Here is an 18038-nt window from a genome sequence, read left to right as displayed (position 1 = left end):
TTGTGGAATGGTGAAGTGTGATGAGACCAAACCAGGAAAATAACTGAGCTATGAGACGTAAAAGTGGCAGAGGCAGATGGCAGTGTCCCCTTAACTCAGATACAACTGTTTTCATAAAGTAAACCTATAGAAACAAAAGGCAGGCGGGCAATGATGGAAAACAAATAGGAGGAGTGCAGTCTGCTCAGAACCTAGACTTCACTGCAGCACAGGGCTGCTGGTGCCTCTGCGAGGCAGCTGAAAGTCTCAGGTTGGCTGAGCGCCCCCCTCCCACAGCCGGAGCTCCCGCCCACAGCCTAGAGCTATATAAGTTCAGCTCTCCAGAGCAGAGGCCAGTTCTTTTCCTGGACAGAGATCAGGATGAAGATGGTTCCTCTCCTGCCCTTATCTGCTCTGCTGCTCCTGCTGCTGCTGTGCGAAGTTAACCCTGCCAACGCCAACAATTACTATGACAAAGTCCTGGCTCACAGCCGCATCAGGGGTCGGGATCAGGGGTAAGTCCTTGGCTTGTTTTACCTTATTTTTTCCATTTAGCTTGTTCTGGAAATATGTGTGAAGGTCCTTATAAATGCCACTCAGGGTAGTTGTTGGGTTGTTGCTGTTGTTGTTTTACTTATTGCAAGCTAACAGGAAAAGAAAAAATAATGAATATTATGTAAATATATACACACATAGATATACAGTTACTATGATACATATGTCTTATGCTCATGAGAATTTCTATCAACATAACAAGTATTATTACTTGATCTGGATTATTAATTGTAATGCAATTAGCAAAACACAATAGGGTAATCCTTTATAATTCAGCTCACTTGGGTTTTTACTTCCTCCCAAAACTGCAGAATATGGTTTTCAAAGTTAAGGCATCTGCTCCCAGATGGTATCATGTTAAAGCTCTGAGGCAGCGCACAGGATATCAGCACAGAGTTCCTTTGTATATGAAAATCACATTCTGGGCTGAATAGCCAACCACTTCTCTGAATTCCTTGAAGTGTTTTTATCTTTTAGGATAAGTGCAGGATTTGAAAAGTTATTAGAAACAGCTAAGTAACTGGAACAAACATCTGTGCTTTTTACATGTGGCTCTTCTTGGCATTCCTCCCTAAGCCTGTGTGTGTGGGGGGGGGGGGTTTCCTTAAGTCTCCCCAGTCTTCCTCACAATGGAATTGAATTCCCATCCCTCTGAGAGAAAGCAAACTTCAGACTGCAGTAGAGGGCTGTGCTTTTGTTTGTTCTATTTAAAGAAGCAAGTTTCCTTTGCATGAAGGCATTGCTCAAAAGTTACTTTTAACACTAACAGACGTCTGCAAGCACCTAGGGAACCCAGAGCAAAGTGTGTAGTGGACCTGTGTCCTTGCAGGTGAGCCCTGAAGCTGCCTGTCCTCCATGTGAGAACATGCTGTACACACTCAGGGGCTTTCTTCTCCCACTAGCAGTAGTAAGTACATAACATCCAGCCTCTGATGAGCCTAATTCTGTTTGAATATTTCTGCCAGCTTAAAATTTCAAAATCCTGGTATTATCCTCACCTTGTCTCCTCACCTCCTTTCTCCTTCCTTATCCCTTCCTTCTTCCCTTTCCTCTCCACCTCCCCTCCCTACACCCCTTCCTCCCTCCTCTTCCCAGCTCCCTTAGACTTCTGCTTTTCCAGGGATTCAGTAGGACTGGATCAGGGGTGAGATTTGTACAAAGTTAAAATCCCATCTTGGAAAGTCAACTCTGCATCGCAACATTACCCTCAGCCACCTGACCTGTAACTGGGAAGAGGCAGTCGTCACCATATAGATTAACTCTTTTCTCCTCCCCTCTATTCTCCAGCCCAAATGTCTGTGCCCTCCAGCAGATTCTGGGCACCAAAAAGAAATACTTCAGCTCCTGTAAGAACTGGTATCAAGGTGCTATCTGCGGGAAGAAAACGTGAGTCTTGCCCTTTTCTCCATTTATAGTTTGAAGATATGACAGGATAGTACTTGCCTCTTCTTGGGCACATGGCCCAGTCTGAAAATACTGTGATTTTAAAGAAAGGCTCATGCACAGGTAGAAAAGCCCTCATCACCACTGTTATGAGTGTATTTCTCTCTAAGCCCATAAGCTGGAGAGGCCAAAACAGGCCTCGTGACAGTGTGATATGGCCTCATAAGTGAACAAATATGGTCTCTATTCGTTTTACACTCTTTGTTGTTTGGTCCTCTTTTGTTTTATTGGTTAACTGTGTTTCATTTGTTTTTCTCACATCTAGACACACACACACACACACACACACACACACACACACACACAGAGAGAGAGAGAGAGAGAGAGAGAGAGAGAGAGAGAGAGAGAGAGAGAGAGAACAAATTGATCTGAAATGAAAAAAAAAAATCAAATAAAAGCCCAATCAATGTTTCTCCAATCATTGAGACATTATTGAAAGATATTCCACTTCACCCCTGAATTTTCACTGAAGCATAAAATTAAGAAGAAATTGCACTTTCCACTTCTTACCCCACAATGCCTTGTACAAGTTGCCTGATCCCCAGGGAACCATGACAGTGATAGGGAAAGCTCATCACTCAGTCAATTATCTCCACGGCTAACAGGGAGATTCTTCTATGGCTTTGGTGTATATTTCACTGATCAACTTGAATCTGGGAAGTGTTATTGCCTATGTGGTAGACAAGTTTATTGATTTATTTTACATAACGATTGGTAGGGGAAAAAAACCTGAGACCAATAAAGGTTAGGCATCACTTACTCAAATCATCATTTACAAGGAGGGAATTTTTTCAAAAGTAGGGTAGCTTAATAAATTAGAAAGGGTTTACATGTCATTCCCACTGGCGAAAATAATGGGAAGGCCCTTCACTGCCATCAACCTGAACTGTATCTTCTATGGGATAGCCTTGAGGACTGCAGGATCTAAAGACCTGGTTAGTTCACCATGGTGAGCTTCAGGTACCCTCCAAAGATGCTTCAAAGTGGGAGAACTGCCCCAACCTCTAGGATACTTTGAGCTCCAAAGTGAGGCACCCTAAAACACATACACACACACACACCCCACATATATATACACATATACATACATATATATGTGTGTGTATATTTATGTACATACATACATATATAGCTTATTTCTATCCTTGTGCTATTGGGAAAAAACATTCAACAGAACTATTTAACCTTGAGAAGTCAGTGACCTTCTCACACTGACTGTTTAAGGAAAGTGTTTTTATGTTCTTCCTGGAAGTTAAGGACATATTTTCACAATGTAATTATATTAGAGATGCCAAAGTTTTCACAAAACAAAAATCAAGGCTCTTTTTTTTTCCCATTAAACAGAAGTCCCATTTGTACTCAGGCTTGTTACCAAAACTGTAACAATGTCTGCTTAGCAAAATTTCCTCCAGTACCTTCTGCTTTGAAATCACACTTGTAGCTCTTCATTAAAACACATGCAAATGCTAATCCCAAATAAGCAAAGAGACCAATAATATGGACAGTGAGGAAGCCCGGCTTGCCCTTGGCTTCCTTCTGCTCAAGCTGCCAGCATCTTCTGAGTAATGCCATTTTTGAAGCTGGCTTCTGGTTAAGCAGCTAATTTGGGAATTTACTGGAAGGAAACAAGCCAGCTCTAAAGAAAAGCACTAAGCATCCCGAGGCCTGAGGCTTAAGGTTCTGTCTACAATAACATGGAACCCCTTCCATAAAGCGTTCTGCAGGCTCCCTGTTGATGCCAGTGACATTTTCAGTTGACTTTCTATGACATTTTTGTTACTACTCAAGATAATAAGAACAGATTCTCCATGTGCTAAGCTGTGCAGGGCAACTATTGTGACTTCTTGCTTTTATTTGACTTCCTGGCCATATAGGAAAATGGATTTGTGTGTAGCATACTTGCTCCCTGGGAACAAAATGAAAACACGTCAGTTGTATTTGAAACATTCACTTAGATAAACATTTTGTCCACTTATCAGTTGAGGTTACAGGACACCACTCTACAAACTCAGCCTTTTGCTGTGTGACTTCTCTACTTCAGAGCTGATTATCAGATTATATAATTTGTTTGGAATAGCCGTATGCATATACTTTAGCAACAGTGTTCTGTTCTTATCACTGTGTACCTCAGGTTGCTAACTATAGATACATCTCATTTTTATTGTTTATAATGTTCAGAAATCAAACTCAAAAGGACATTTAATTAATTCCCACATAGTCTACTTATTTCCATGGAGACCTATGTAAGTATAATTGTCACTGGTGGAAAATTAAGATTTGCATCTGAGTCACATGCAGTTCCCTTGTTTCAGGTCCAGCCAACTCTTGAAACTCCATAGAAAGTTAAAACAAAATAGGAAAACTTAAACTTGTATAACACGATTAAATTAATAATGATTATTATCATTAATTATTAATAACTACTGATAATTTAAAAACAAAAGTAGCCCTGTGTCTTAGTTTAAAAATGAAACTTACTTGGTTGACTTCTTTCCTTGAACACACAAAGCCGTGGATTCAATCCCCAACATAAAGCCATCATAATGGTGTTCATCCTAGAGAGTCAGAGTTCAGAGTCATCCTCAACTTCAAAGGGAGTTCAAAGCCAGTTATCTCATGGGGGGGGGGCGGAATGAAATAATAATACAAGAAAGGGTAAAAAGCAAGTAAATTTGATGAAAATATATCATGTATATGTATGAAAATATCAATGAAAGATTTTAATTTGTATAATTAAATCTAATGATTTTACATGAGCTAGGATTGCATTCATTAGAATGCATTAATGTATTTCTGTTATTTCAAGGTGGCAGTGCACTAATGAGCATATGCTTGCTGCTTATAGCTAAAACAGTTACTCTAAAACCATTCTTTTGAGATTCACAACTATTTGTATTTTGATGGCATCACTGCACTTCGCATGGTCAACTGTTTGGAAGGCTGAAACCTAATGCATCAAGTGGCTTGTTTAAGGGCCTCTGTCTAGCGCACAGCAAACATACAGAACAAACTCCATTCTTCAGGAGACAGATCTGGGAGCCTTCCACCAGTGCCATGAGGGTGCAGAGAAGAACCAAATGTGCATGAGTATCTGGTATCTGAAGGGTGGCTTTGACGATCTTAGCACATCCTGGGAATAAGTAATACGCTCTGTTCAGTTTATGTAAAAGTACATCTTTTCGCAGTTCTCTGTTTTAATACTGAGATTTCCCCTCTGTGCAGCACTGTGTTATATGAATGTTGTCCTGGCTATATGAGAATGGAAGGGATGAAAGGCTGCCCTGCAGGTAAAATCTACATTTCTGGACTACATGAGGAGCTTTTATTTCTATAAGGAACAAGTTCAGATAGCTTGTGAGAAGCCAACAGTATGAGTGTGCATGTGTTTATGGGTGTGTGCATGTTCACACTTAGAACAGTCTTAAGTTCAACACATTCTCCCTGTTTTGGTGTTAATCGTATGCTTACCATAGTGGTGAACTATTAGACCTCCCTCACATGCACTGGAAGCTGATGGTACTAGATTCATGATCCCCCACCCCTGCCTGGCAGGAAGTCTGTTTTGTTGAGCTTGTACAGAAGCACGGCATCTAGTAAGGAAGGCAACATCTCTAGCTCACCAGCTCTGAGTTTTTAATGGTCCTCGCTTTGAAATCTGGCTGCCCATAGTTCTGCCAACAAAAGAATCTGCTTTTCGTTTCCTCTGAATACCCAATACCAACCATCACCCTTCCCTAGGCTCCGGCTCCTCAACAGAAGGGTCTCCTCCCAGGCACAGGTCCTCCAGGACTTGAACATAAGCCCCAGGGCACTCGCTGTCATGGACTGTCCCCGGCATGGTATTATATTCAGAATGAGCTGCTTAGCTGGTGTCAGCAATGCTGCACCCAGGTCTGAGCAGCTGAGAGACTACCAAGTGCCTCACTTGCTGAGACCTGGTGTCTGGTTAATGCTGTTAATGATGTTGTAATGTGACTAGCCCATATCACATCTGTAATCAATTTCGCTATAGGCTTTCTCACATGGAAATTGCGCTTGGCTTTGGGGTGGGTTGTGTTTTGTCCAATCTAGGCATGCATGGGTTTGCCATGAAACCCTGTTAAATTTAACCTTATTCATGGTTTGATTGTTTTGCAGTGTTTTTTATTTGGGGGGGGGTTGTTTTTGTTTTGTTTTTGTTTTGGTTTTTTTTGCAAAATTTAAAGTCTAGTTTAACAATTGTCTTGGGGAATTCACTGAAGCTGCCATTTGCTTTATGACAATGTCCAAATGACACCAATTTTCAAGCCAGCAGGGTCAGAAGAATAAGCAGTCTGCAGAGTGCTCGATCTGTCTTTTCAGGTTGACGTTAGGCATTCCAAGGAAACCTTCTGAGAGTGTTATATATGCTTTCCTTAACTCAAGTTGGAGAGAACAACGTCCATATGTTGCTTTAGGGACCAAGGACCACGACACTTATAGATGTAACCATAATATGCTGCTCACAGATTCGGCCCAGCACTGCGGCTCACATTATCCTTGCCAGCCTCTATGAGGGCGGCTCGTCTTTAGGGAAAAGCATCAGACGTAGTCTCTGGAAATTCTGACTGAACGATTAGTGATGTGACAGCATTTATTAAATGTTACTTCCATTTGATATATTAAAACTCACTTCCAGCCAGGCGTGGTGGCACACGCCTTTAGTCCCAACACGCGGGAGGAAGAAGCAGGTGGATCGCTGTGAGTTCGAGGCCAGCCTGGTCTACAAAGTGAATCCAGGACAGCCAGGGCTACACAGAGAAACCCTGTCTCAAAAAAAAAAAAAAAAAAAAAAAACCAAACCAAACAAAACAAAACAAAAACAAAAACAAAAAAACCCAAAAACCAAAACACAAAACCTCACTTCCTTAACACCAAGAATATAAAAAATACTACACTGAGTGGTATTTTGTTATATAATGCTCAAAATGCAAATGTTGTGTAAAGTGCACCCACTTTCATGGGGTATTTTTTGCTTTAGCTGATTAGTTCAATGTATTGGGGAATAGGGAAGGTTTGAATGACTGTGAAAGCATGTTCTAGAAGTCAAGTTCTAAGTGTCTGCTCATTTCTGACTATTTCAGTGATGCCTATTGACCATGTTTATGGCACGCTGGGCATTGTGGGAGCCACCACCACTCAGCACTATTCTGACGTCTCAAAGCTGAGAGAAGAGATTGAAGGAAAGGGGTCGTACACGTACTTTGCACCGAGTAACGAGGCTTGGGAAAACCTGGACTCTGTAAGGCAGCCTTTGCATTATCTGAGACATTTCTTGTGTGACAGTGCCATTTTCATTTTAATTGGTCAACTCATATTTAATCCAAAAACCTTTCATATTTCTCTATCATACACATGAGAATATTTAAAAATGAGTTATTGGGGCAGTGGTGGTGTGTGTTCATGCTGTCATAGTGCACCTCCCCAGAAGAGACAATCTCTTTAAAGAGAAGAATGAGCTGAAATAATAATAATAATAATAATAATAATAATAATAATAATAGTTATTATTATTATATTTTATTCTTCTTCTCTTACCTTCTTGGTTGTAAAAATACATGTAATTTCAGATAACATATCTATTATAAAGGTAATTTAAAATGCCTAGTAATATTTAAAAATCTATTTATTATAAGCTATATCACATAACCATATATTATAGTTTATAAACAACATAGCTACAGTTGCAAAGAAAGAAAGCTCTAACAAATAGTTTATACTTGTTTATATATGAATAACTACATGCTATATAGGTTGCTATTCCAAGGCTGGCAGAATAGTAAATATGTATGGATATTTGAACCAAGTGCTATAAACAATATTTGATTTTACGAACAGACTAATTCATGACAGATTAAGTCATAAAACATTCCTCAACTTGCCTTTAATCCCAACACTCGGGAGGCAGAGGCAGGTGGATTGCTGTGTGTTCAAGGCCAGCCTGGTCTACAAAACAAGTCCATGACAGCCAAGGCTACACAGAGAAACCCTGTCTCAAAAAAATTATGTAACTAATAGAGAAATACATTCCTACATTCTGCTCATGTGGAGACAATTTCTAGAGTGGCTCAAGGTGACTCCTCAGGCAGAATGTGCTCCTGTAGCTCTGTGTTAGTTATGCTGAGTCATGACTTTGTCTTTCCCGCCTCCTGATCACACCTGGGCATCCTCACCCTAGTAGTAAAAGTTAGATGTTTCCTCCCGGAACTGCACCCTGTCCTTTGCTTGCATCTTGATGGCTCTGACTTTCACTTTACCGTGTGCAGCTATGAAATCTGTGGGGTTTGTGCTGATTTCTCTTGGAACCCCAGCAACTCTATTCTCCACATTAATATAATATAGGTACATAAATAAAGTATACTGAGAATGTAAGCCATTTCTTACCTCGGTAAATAATTGATTTATTTCAACCCTTTCTCACATAATAGGCAGAATCCATATCAACATTCAGACTTAATCACTGTAAATGACCTGGCTCCCTCATCTTAGTTTCTTAAAAACATCAGTCTAATATCATGTTCTTCTGTGACACTCCTCCTGAATAATTTTACCCTTTGGTTGGTTTTCCAGATGCCAAGCCTGATCACTGAATCCCAGCCTTGCACACTCTTCAGTTTAATTGCTGGTTTAACTTACTCCTTACTCCATTTTCACAGCGCTGTGCCTTTCAGAACACATTTCAAACATTACTCGAGGAATTAACAAAAAAAAGAGCAATAATGGAATAGATATGAGTTGCTTGCCCAACAGTCACTCTGCGTTAGCATGCAGAATGACATCACGCAATCCCCGCCTCTTCTAGTCTTATCTGCTCCCGCACGTGGACCTCTCTCTGACTCACTCTAATAAGAGCAGCTGCATCCATCAATGGACCTCTTAAAGCATGATGCCCTTCTACCCTCATCTCTGTGCCTTGTCTGCTGTGACACGACAAGTACCGTGAAGTTCTCCTTGCTCTTCATTGCACTCACAGTAGCATGTGTACAGGCTGATGTGAAGCACAGCCTTGGGAAGGTACAGGATGAGGAACGCTTAGACTAGTGTAGTGTCAAGAGTAAATCCTTATATCTCCAGTGCTAGCCAAGAGTGGTAGTATATGCAGATGATTAAATCTAACATTCAGGAAGCTGAGTCAGGAGCGTTGCCATGAGTTTGGGGCCAGGCTGTGCTGCATGCTAAGACGCTGCCTCCAAAAAATCAAGCATAGAAAACACAAAAACCCTCAAGTGTTGTATACAAATATAACAGCATATTGAGTGCCCGATGTCACTACTTACTTGCCATATTGTATCTGATGATGTCACACCCCTAGTTATTAACTACATGAAGACCATCTCTTCATCAATATATTTTAAAAGTTTTTGTCCATAAAAATATCCAAGCATCCTATCAGATTTAGGACCCTTCACTGACTACTTGAAATCCCAAAATTCATCAATCAGTTGAAATAATATAATTCTGTTATTTTTGTCAGTTTGCTATGATCACTTGATAATGCAATGAGGTCACAAAGAGTAGAAACAGGGGTCTGGATAGCTACCACAACAGTTAAGAAGACCTGCCAAAGAGCCGAGTTTGGTCTCCAACACCCACATCAACAGTCCACAAGCATCTATAACTCCAGATTCAGACACTTTTAGGGATTCTCATACACATGGGGGACACAGACACACACACACACACACACACATGCACACACTAAAATAAACCATTTTAAAGGGTAGGAGAGAAAACAAACAAACCAAGTGCATAAAAGAACTTCAGTAACAAACCACAACAAACTAACTTTAATTTGGTTCTTCCTAGGACATTCGCAGAGGACTGGAGAACAATGTCAATGTCGAGTTACTGAACGCTTTACATAGCCACATGGTTAACAAGAGGATGTTAACCAAGGACTTGAAACACGGCATGGTTATTCCTTCAATGTACAACAATCTGGGGCTTTTTATTAACCATTATCCCAACGGGGTAAGTTTTATTTATAAAAGTTTTATTTATTTATTTACATATAAGATTTACATTTCTGAGTCGTGCTTTTCTTAATTGGTTCTGTTCCTTTGATAGAATGTTCACAGAAATGCTAAAAATGTTTGACAGTATAATGCAAGTGCTTGTATTATGATTAAAAAAAATTTTAGCCACATAACATCTCAATCTAGTTGAATTCTTCCTAAAGACTGAATGATTGGCAGTTAGAGTCAATGTGTATTAAGTCGTTTCTTACAGATGGTGACGTGTAGAACTAAGAGGGTGATGTCTACCCTCTTGGCTACTCTCTGGACACTATGTTGGCTGAGGTTCTTGAGTTTTGTATTAGTTAGACTATGGCAAGTTGCTGATATGGCCTCAGGGGTCATTTTCAACCTTGAAATTTCCAGAGGTGAGGAAATCCCAGCAATGAGGCAATACTTTTTATTGTTCAGTAGACGTCATGACAGTTTTGCAATGGTGATTTTTATTCCTCTCTCAGAATTCATTTCAGAGATAGTTAGAATTCTTTACATTATTCTTTGGCCTAGATCAGAAATAGTTTGTAACTATTTATATTAAAGAATAAAAACAAAGTTAGTAACTAAAAAAAAAAAGAAGGAAAGAAATTATTTGCTTTGGAGCTCAAGAAATGCTTAGGTTACTTGGGTTTCTAAACTGTTCTGCTTTCTCTTTGACAATAGCCAAGTCTTAATCCACAGCATAGGCACTCGGCATGTAGGCTTGTTACATTATACCTATTGGATTATTAGCACAGGCACTCCCAGCATGGAGGCTCCTTACATCAAACCCACCAGTACAAATGGGAATGTGGAAATCACCCTGCTGTCTTAGCAGTCAATGGCAAATTGTGATTTTTTTTTCATATGATTGCAGGTTGTCACTGTGAACTGTGCTCGAGTCATACATGGGAACCAGATTGCCACAAATGGTGTTGTTCATGTCATTGACCGTGTCCTGACACAAATTGGTACCTCCATCCAAGACTTCATTGAAGCAGAAGATGAGCTCTCATCATTCAGAGTAAGACCCAGGGCAGATTCCCCCGGGCCACTGAAAACCATCCTTCCCTGACAAGATCTGTAGACTGCAAGAAATGCTATTCAACAAATATGGCAAACTGCAACAATGTACTCCATGAAATAGCCATTTCCACTTCACAAAGGCGATACCATCCCATATAAAGTAATAATACATGTTTGACCATGAATGATATAGGCCCATGGTGTGGCTACAGAGTGCTTGGAGTCTTTAGAACATGTCGATTTGGTTGCCTTAGATGTTGGATTTAACACTGGCAGACTTTTCATTCTAGGCAACAGTATGAGGAAAATTGGGAAAATCTTGGTTGGTTGGGCCAAAAAGTACTATTTTAACAATTTAACGTGAGCAAATGTCTCTGGTGAAGCTGTGAATGCTCTCCTGACACTCTAGGACAAATGTATGACAAGTGTTCTCAGGACTTCATGCCATCCTCTGAAAGTCCTCTGTGTTTCAGGCGGCTGCCATCACCTCTGACCTTCTGGAGTCCCTTGGAAGAGATGGACACTTCACACTCTTTGCTCCCACCAATGAAGCTTTTGAGAAACTCCCACGAGGAGTCCTAGAAAGGATCATGGGAGACAAAGTGGCTTCGGAAGGTAGGAAAATGTGTTCTTCTCCCAGAGGCCTAGGATGAAGGCAATGAAAAAAAGACCAGTCATTGCCAATACTGGCAGCTGAGTTCGGAAAGACCCACAATGTTTAACATGAGGTACTCTGGAAAACATCCTTTGAAAGGCTGAAAGAATAGGCAAATATTCTTAATTAAAAACAGCTGTGAGGTTGCAGCCATTTGTGTTGTTTCCAAACAAGTAAGTTAAAGAAGTTATGAAAGTTTAGTAAGAGGCTGATGGGAGGGCTCAGCAGTTAAGAGTGCTGGCTGCCTCGCAGAGGACCTGTGATCGATTCCCAACACACCACAGGCTTCCAGGGAATGTGATTTCTTTTTCTGGCTTCTGTAAGCACCAGGCTTGCATGTGGTGCATGAACACACATTCAGGCAAACACTCATACTCATAAAACAAGACAAATAAATCTTTTGAAAGCTGAAAAAAATTAATCCAATGTGGGAGAATAATTTTAGGTCTGATTTTAATATGGATTGCGTATTACACCATATTTCCAACACTAAATTTTTACTACAAGTTATAACTAAACTGAGAAGTTATATGGTTCTCTCTGATTCACAAATTCATTTGGGTCCTTTCCAACCTCCCTTTCAACAGCCAGTCTTTGCCTTGCGCTTCCAAATTTTATATATTCAATCTCCAAATATGTTCATCCAAATTAATCTGACCAACTTTGAGGATGTAAGCCTTGATATAACATCAAGGGTAAGACAGACCCCTTCCCTAGGCCCCAGATGCTCTTCATGAAAGTCTGGAAAGAACGTCTCACCCAGCCCTTAGGCTCTAGAGCTGTGTTACAAATCAGGAATAGTCTTTTGGAAGGGGTAATGTAGCATTCTGAGTGTTTTTAGAATAGTCATAGCTAACGAACAACTTCACAAACTGCCAAAAGACTTTTTCTTTTCCTCTTTTCATTCTTTTTTAAATTCCTGGTGCTATACAAATAATTTGGAGAGTTTTTAATTCTCTTTCTTTTCTTTCTACCAAGCTAAACTATTTCTAAAAGCACTGATTTAAAGTACCCACTTTTCAGGACATGCATAGTTAAGATTTTAGCATCTCAATGCTTACATCCGTGTCATATTTCCTTGGTGAATTCAGTTCCACAATGCAGTGCATAACTTAAGGGTCAAATGTCATTTCCCTTGCCGTGAAGTTTGATTTTCCCCTTCATTTCTCTGCCTAGCTCTCATGAAGTACCACATCCTAAACACCCTCCAGTGCTCTGAGGCTATTACAGGAGGAGCCGTGTTCGAGACCATGGAAGGAAACACAATTGAGATAGGGTGTGAGGGGGATAGCATCTCCATTAATGGAATCAAGATGGTGAAACAGAAAGACATCGTGACTAAGAACGGTGTCATCCACCTGATTGACGAAGTCCTCATTCCTGATTCAGGTGAGCAGGGCCCCACCACCACTTCACTTACCCTTGAGGTATATGGAGAGCAAGTCCATGAGGAGCTATTGTGTAGTCTGAAGAAACACAAACACCGAACTGGCTGTATGCTCGCCGAGTGCCGACTCTGAAGCCTGTGCAGTCATGGGCAGCCCGCTCAGGGCCTTCACCCAGCATCTAGCATTTATAAAGGGTTTTCACACTGCTACTGTGTTTCTCAGCAACCGGAGGATAGATCTTGATGGTAAACTTTCAGTTAAAAAAAAAAAAAAAAAAAAGAGGCGGTTCACCCATAGTATAGAAAGAGCTGAAAGGCAAGTAATGTTCAAACAGTACTTGGAAGACAGAGGGAATATTCCCTCTAAGATTATTTGTACTGATGAAGCCGCTGACAGGGAAAGTAGAGCTTGCATACTAAGGAAGGGAGGGATGTTTTACTAGATTGACACTCAAGTCAATAGCGTACAGGAGCAGAACAGGGCGAGGCATTGACTTAGGAACGCTGGGATGGGAACTGTAACAATGATGACATCACTGAGATGGCAATGCTTCGTCTTACAGCCAAACAAGTCATCGAGCTGGCTGGGAAGCAGCAGACCACTTTCACAGATCTGGTAGCCCAGTTAGGCTTGGCATCTTCTCTGAAGCCGGATGGGGAGTACACCTTGTTAGCGCCTGTGAACAATGCATTCTCTGGTATGTGCTGGTGTCTGTCCCCGCTTTCTTGCTCCCTTCTTTCTTCACGGTGATTATTCTCAATAAGAAATAATAGATATTATAGAAAATAGTGGTTAGAATTTACAGTCGGGAAGATGTCGGTGTTAAATTCTAAATGTATAAAGAGAAGAGAGAGTTACTTCGGATCATGATATGAAGTATTTGTGTTTCATCTAGTGATGGCTACCCACTGGCAGCATTTAAAATATGTGCTGAGGCCTATTTGTAAAACTTATTTCACATGGAAGGATGGATATACATAAATTGTAAAGAAAAGTTTAGTGAACAAAAATCATATTTTTAATGTTTTCTAGATATTGAGTTCTAATATATGAAATTATTAGGTAGAGAAATTAGAATTTCTAGAAATAACAGCATCTCCCTTATAATAATACCGTGCATATGTCCTGGTACTATGCCTCATTCTGGAGTCTGTGTGTTTTGATCCCTTGACCAGTAACAAGCACGAACTTACAAATAACTCATCAACAGTCACTGATGTGACTAATGGGAACATCTAATTGTCAGGGGGAAAAATGGCTACTGTAAAGATTTAGATTTTGGTGATGACTGTCATGAAAGTAAACAGTCCCTATGTAGATGTAGCCATTGTTTCCCCAGTAAGAACTTCATGGACATAGCCTGGCACGATGGGTCAGTTCTGGCAGATGGCCTTGCTGGCCTTGGGCATTTAACCAACTCCCTTAGGATGTGAGTGAGGTGTTGGTTCACATGAACAGATTGAGAAGTTTTTCATGTTTCTCCTCCTGCCATGTTACCCACACACGATAACTCTCCTCTCTAACGAATTTATTCACAGACGACACACTGAGCATGGACCAGCGCCTTCTTAAACTAATTCTGCAAAATCACATATTGAAAGTAAAAGTCGGCCTCAGCGACCTCTACAATGGACAGATCCTGGAGACCATCGGAGGCAAACAACTCCGCGTGTTTGTGTATCGGACGGTAGGTGAATGAGACCTGGGTCCAATACGTGTGTCCACAGTGGCCTGAATGTCACCCGGCACATGCTGGCCGAAGACTTGCCACAGCTAATGTTCCTCACACGCATGTAAATGTGACTGTGAAGTTTGATGTCCATAGGATCAGAGATAAGAAAAGCTCTGAGAAAGGCACTTAGGATACTGTACCAATGTGCTGCGAATGGCGGATAAACTAGCATTTGCTCCGGTAAACAGAAGATTCCCCCATAAGATAACTGTTTGCCTTGTAGAATACCTCATAGATAATAGGACAGGTTTTATGACGAGTCAAACACATAGAGGGTGTCACTGTGGTGTCCTTTTCCCCACCCCCCATTCAGCAACAGAATTTCTTTTGAGTGATTTTCAAGGTGATTTGTAAAGACCCACACACATTTCTGGATCCTATCAAGTGAATCTAGAGTATTATTTCCTGCAGGAAAATTCCTCAACACGTTGATTGGTAGAATTGCAATGCAGTGAAAAAAAAAAAAAGTCTTCCTGGGGAGGGAGGCGTTACACAGGACAGATGGCAGTGGCACGTGGACGCTTTTTACTAAGGCTTCACAAGGGCAGGGCATACATTTCGAATACTTCAGGAAGTTAGCTTAACTTTTAATTATAAATGTATATATATTAAATTACACATGTACATACACTGAATTATGCATATGAATACAGTAACATATACATGTACCCACATTAAATTATATATCTGAATTTATTAAGTTATACATGTGCATATATTAAATAAAATATGCATATGTCTTTTTAAAAAAAACAACAAATGAAGTTAAGGATTATACATATAATTGGTTGGTCTTGCAGTCAAGAGAATGTAGTAAATGTGAATCATTGATTTCTGGAATATTTATGGCTCATGTGAACATAAAGAATCACTAAACCTGGGACAGGTTGACTGAAAAAGACAGAATGAAAATCCTGTGCAAAGTCTGCAGTCTGCTGACAGAATGCAGGGGCCTGATGCAAAAGGTGGCTTGGTTGGTGGCAGCCCTGGATGAGAAGTACACAGCCAAATGTGCAAGACGCTACAGACAGGACAAGACAAGACGCTACCGACAGGAGGGAAGAAGCTGCTTTCCCAGGCTGCATCAGTCTAGTGCCCCCTTGGAAGGGCTCACTCATCTCCCACACCGAAGGGCATCATGGGTCTTTCTTCCCACCCCTAGGCTATCTGCATTGAAAACTCATGCATGGTGAAAGGAAGCAAGCAGGGAAGGAACGGTGCCATTCACATATTCCGAGAGATCATCCAACCAGCAGAGAAATCCCTGCACGACAAACTGAGGCAAGACAAGCGCTTTAGGTAAGTCTACCACCTGTGCCTGCTGCAGCGGTGCCGCCCGAGAGAAGCATCCGGTGTGGTGTTGCTAACCCCAAAGACATGATGCACTAACAACACAACCCGACACCCAAGGCTCGGGGAACATCCTGGGAGAGTTCAGGAAGGACTGTAAGAGGCTGTGAGGCAATGGCTTCTATCTGTGGCAGGGAAGCACACTCATAACAACAATGAGGTCACCTGATTAAGACCTTCACAATGACAGTGCCAGGTGACACATCAGTGTGAATGAAGGAAATGTCACAAGACAGCACCCTAAATTGGGAATTACAGGCAAGTAATGGCTGCTCAAAGAGAGGAAGAGTCCACCTTCCCAAGTGAGGAGCCCCCTAGCAGTCTGTCTAACCACATGCTGGCCCTAAACACACGTACATATCAGCAACACTAAATGGACTCATCAGGCTGCATTTATATATACGTGTGTGTGTGTGTGTGTGTGTGTGTGTGTGTGTTACGGTAATTAAAGAACAGTGAAGAGTAGTGGGTGTGGCAACACATGAGGAGTTAGAAGAATGGAAGATGGAGGAATGATGCAAATGAAATTCTAAAAAGAAATATTAAAAAATTAAATTAAAATACTCATACAAATATTTTTGAATCAATGCATGTTTTAAGTGCTATTTGGTCCGTTCCTGGGGTATTGTAGTATTATTTGGTAGGTGGAAAACAATCTAATAGTTTGATTTATTCCTTGAGATTTTACTTATAATTATTTCTTTTAAATGATAATATAAAAAAGACTCATCAATAAAATATCAAATGAAACAGAAGTTTGTTGTCACATAAATTGTGACTTTATACTTTCATAAGAAAAATAGAGATGGAGAAATTTATAAGTTATATATTTCAGTCATTTCCCCATTATAAGCCTTTGTTAACAGGGAAATTGCATTTATATGAAAATGTGTGAAATGATTTCTCACTGTTTCGACAATACATGAATTTCACTCTGCTCTGTATCTGAGTGAGCCTCAGTCTAACTCTTATATCAAATTAAATGCACATTCTCTGTGTTTAGCATCTTCCTCAGCCTCCTTGAAGCTGCAGATTTGAAAGATCTCCTGACACAGCCTGGAGACTGGACCTTGTTTGCACCAACCAATGACGCCTTCAAAGGAATGACAAATGAGGAAAGAGAGATTCTGATTGGTGAGTGATGGAGAATGGCAGCCATTTACCCATCAAATCAAGAGACTTTCATCTTCCTTTTCTGCCTGTATTTCAGGGGGGAAAAAGCCCCCACATGGTTTCCTTAACAAGCTTTGGTTTCCTTTATCCAACTTGGGAATGTGAGGAGAGTCATTCATTAATGTTTATTAGTAAACTGATTACTGTCATACTAATTTATTGAAGTCACACAATTGCATGGTATAAAAGGAAGCTGTCATGATTTCAAGACTAATTGGCATCGTTCAAACAGAACGAAATGACTAATGTTTTGATAAGGCGTTGACATGGATGAGAAAGTGTTGACATTGTAGAAAAAGACAACAAGAAAAACTGAGACAATTAAATGTTTTATTCCTTAGTTCTTGTTTCAAATTGTCAGAAAAGCAACTTATTATTAAAGCTGCATCTTTCTCTTCCACAGGTGATAAAAATGCTCTCCAAAACATCATTCTTTATCACCTGACCCCAGGGGTGTATATTGGAAAGGGCTTTGAACCCGGAGTCACTAACATCCTGAAGACCACACAGGGAAGCAAAATCTATCTGAAAGGAGTAAGTTACTGGAAGAAATCTATAAAGTGCCTATGACCATTACATGGTCTTCACGCACTTTCTCCTCACCATCACTTTTTTTTTTTAAAGGTAAATGAGACGCTTCTGGTGAATGAGCTGAAGTCCAGAGAATCTGACATCATGACGACCAATGGTGTCATTCACGTCGTAGATAAGCTCCTCTATCCAGCAGG

The 18038-nt window shown here is 40.5% G+C and overlaps 1 protein-coding gene across 4 annotated transcripts in view; it reads left to right on the top strand.

Annotated features, from left to right (window-relative positions):
- The first annotated feature begins 326 nt into the window (after window positions 1-326).
- Window positions 327-18038, top strand: part of POSTN (periostin) — a 33447-nt gene continuing 15735 nt past the window's right edge. For all 4 annotated transcript variants that reach the window (XM_084769030.1, XM_084769028.1, XM_084769029.1 and 1 more), the window contains exons 1-14: window positions 327-494; window positions 1822-1920; window positions 5200-5264; window positions 7080-7237; window positions 9802-9966; window positions 10864-11010; window positions 11486-11627; window positions 12844-13056; window positions 13618-13752; window positions 14594-14742; window positions 15950-16086; window positions 17141-17271; window positions 17714-17844; window positions 17935-18037. In XM_084769030.1, coding sequence (XP_084625156.1) covers window positions 361-494; window positions 1822-1920; window positions 5200-5264; window positions 7080-7237; window positions 9802-9966; window positions 10864-11010; window positions 11486-11627; window positions 12844-13056; window positions 13618-13752; window positions 14594-14742; window positions 15950-16086; window positions 17141-17271; window positions 17714-17844; window positions 17935-18037 — 1909 coding nt within the window. In that variant the 5' untranslated portion in view covers window positions 327-360. The remainder of the gene's footprint in view (window positions 495-1821; window positions 1921-5199; window positions 5265-7079; window positions 7238-9801; window positions 9967-10863; window positions 11011-11485; window positions 11628-12843; window positions 13057-13617; window positions 13753-14593; window positions 14743-15949; window positions 16087-17140; window positions 17272-17713; window positions 17845-17934; window position 18038) is intronic.

This window comes from Acomys minous (assembly GCF_964271855.1).
Source record: "Acomys minous genome assembly, chromosome: 19".
Lineage (NCBI taxonomy): Eukaryota > Metazoa > Chordata > Mammalia > Rodentia > Muridae > Acomys > Acomys minous.
The sequence above is the reverse complement of the archived record's forward strand: the minus strand, read 5'-3'. Positions and strand labels throughout refer to the sequence as shown.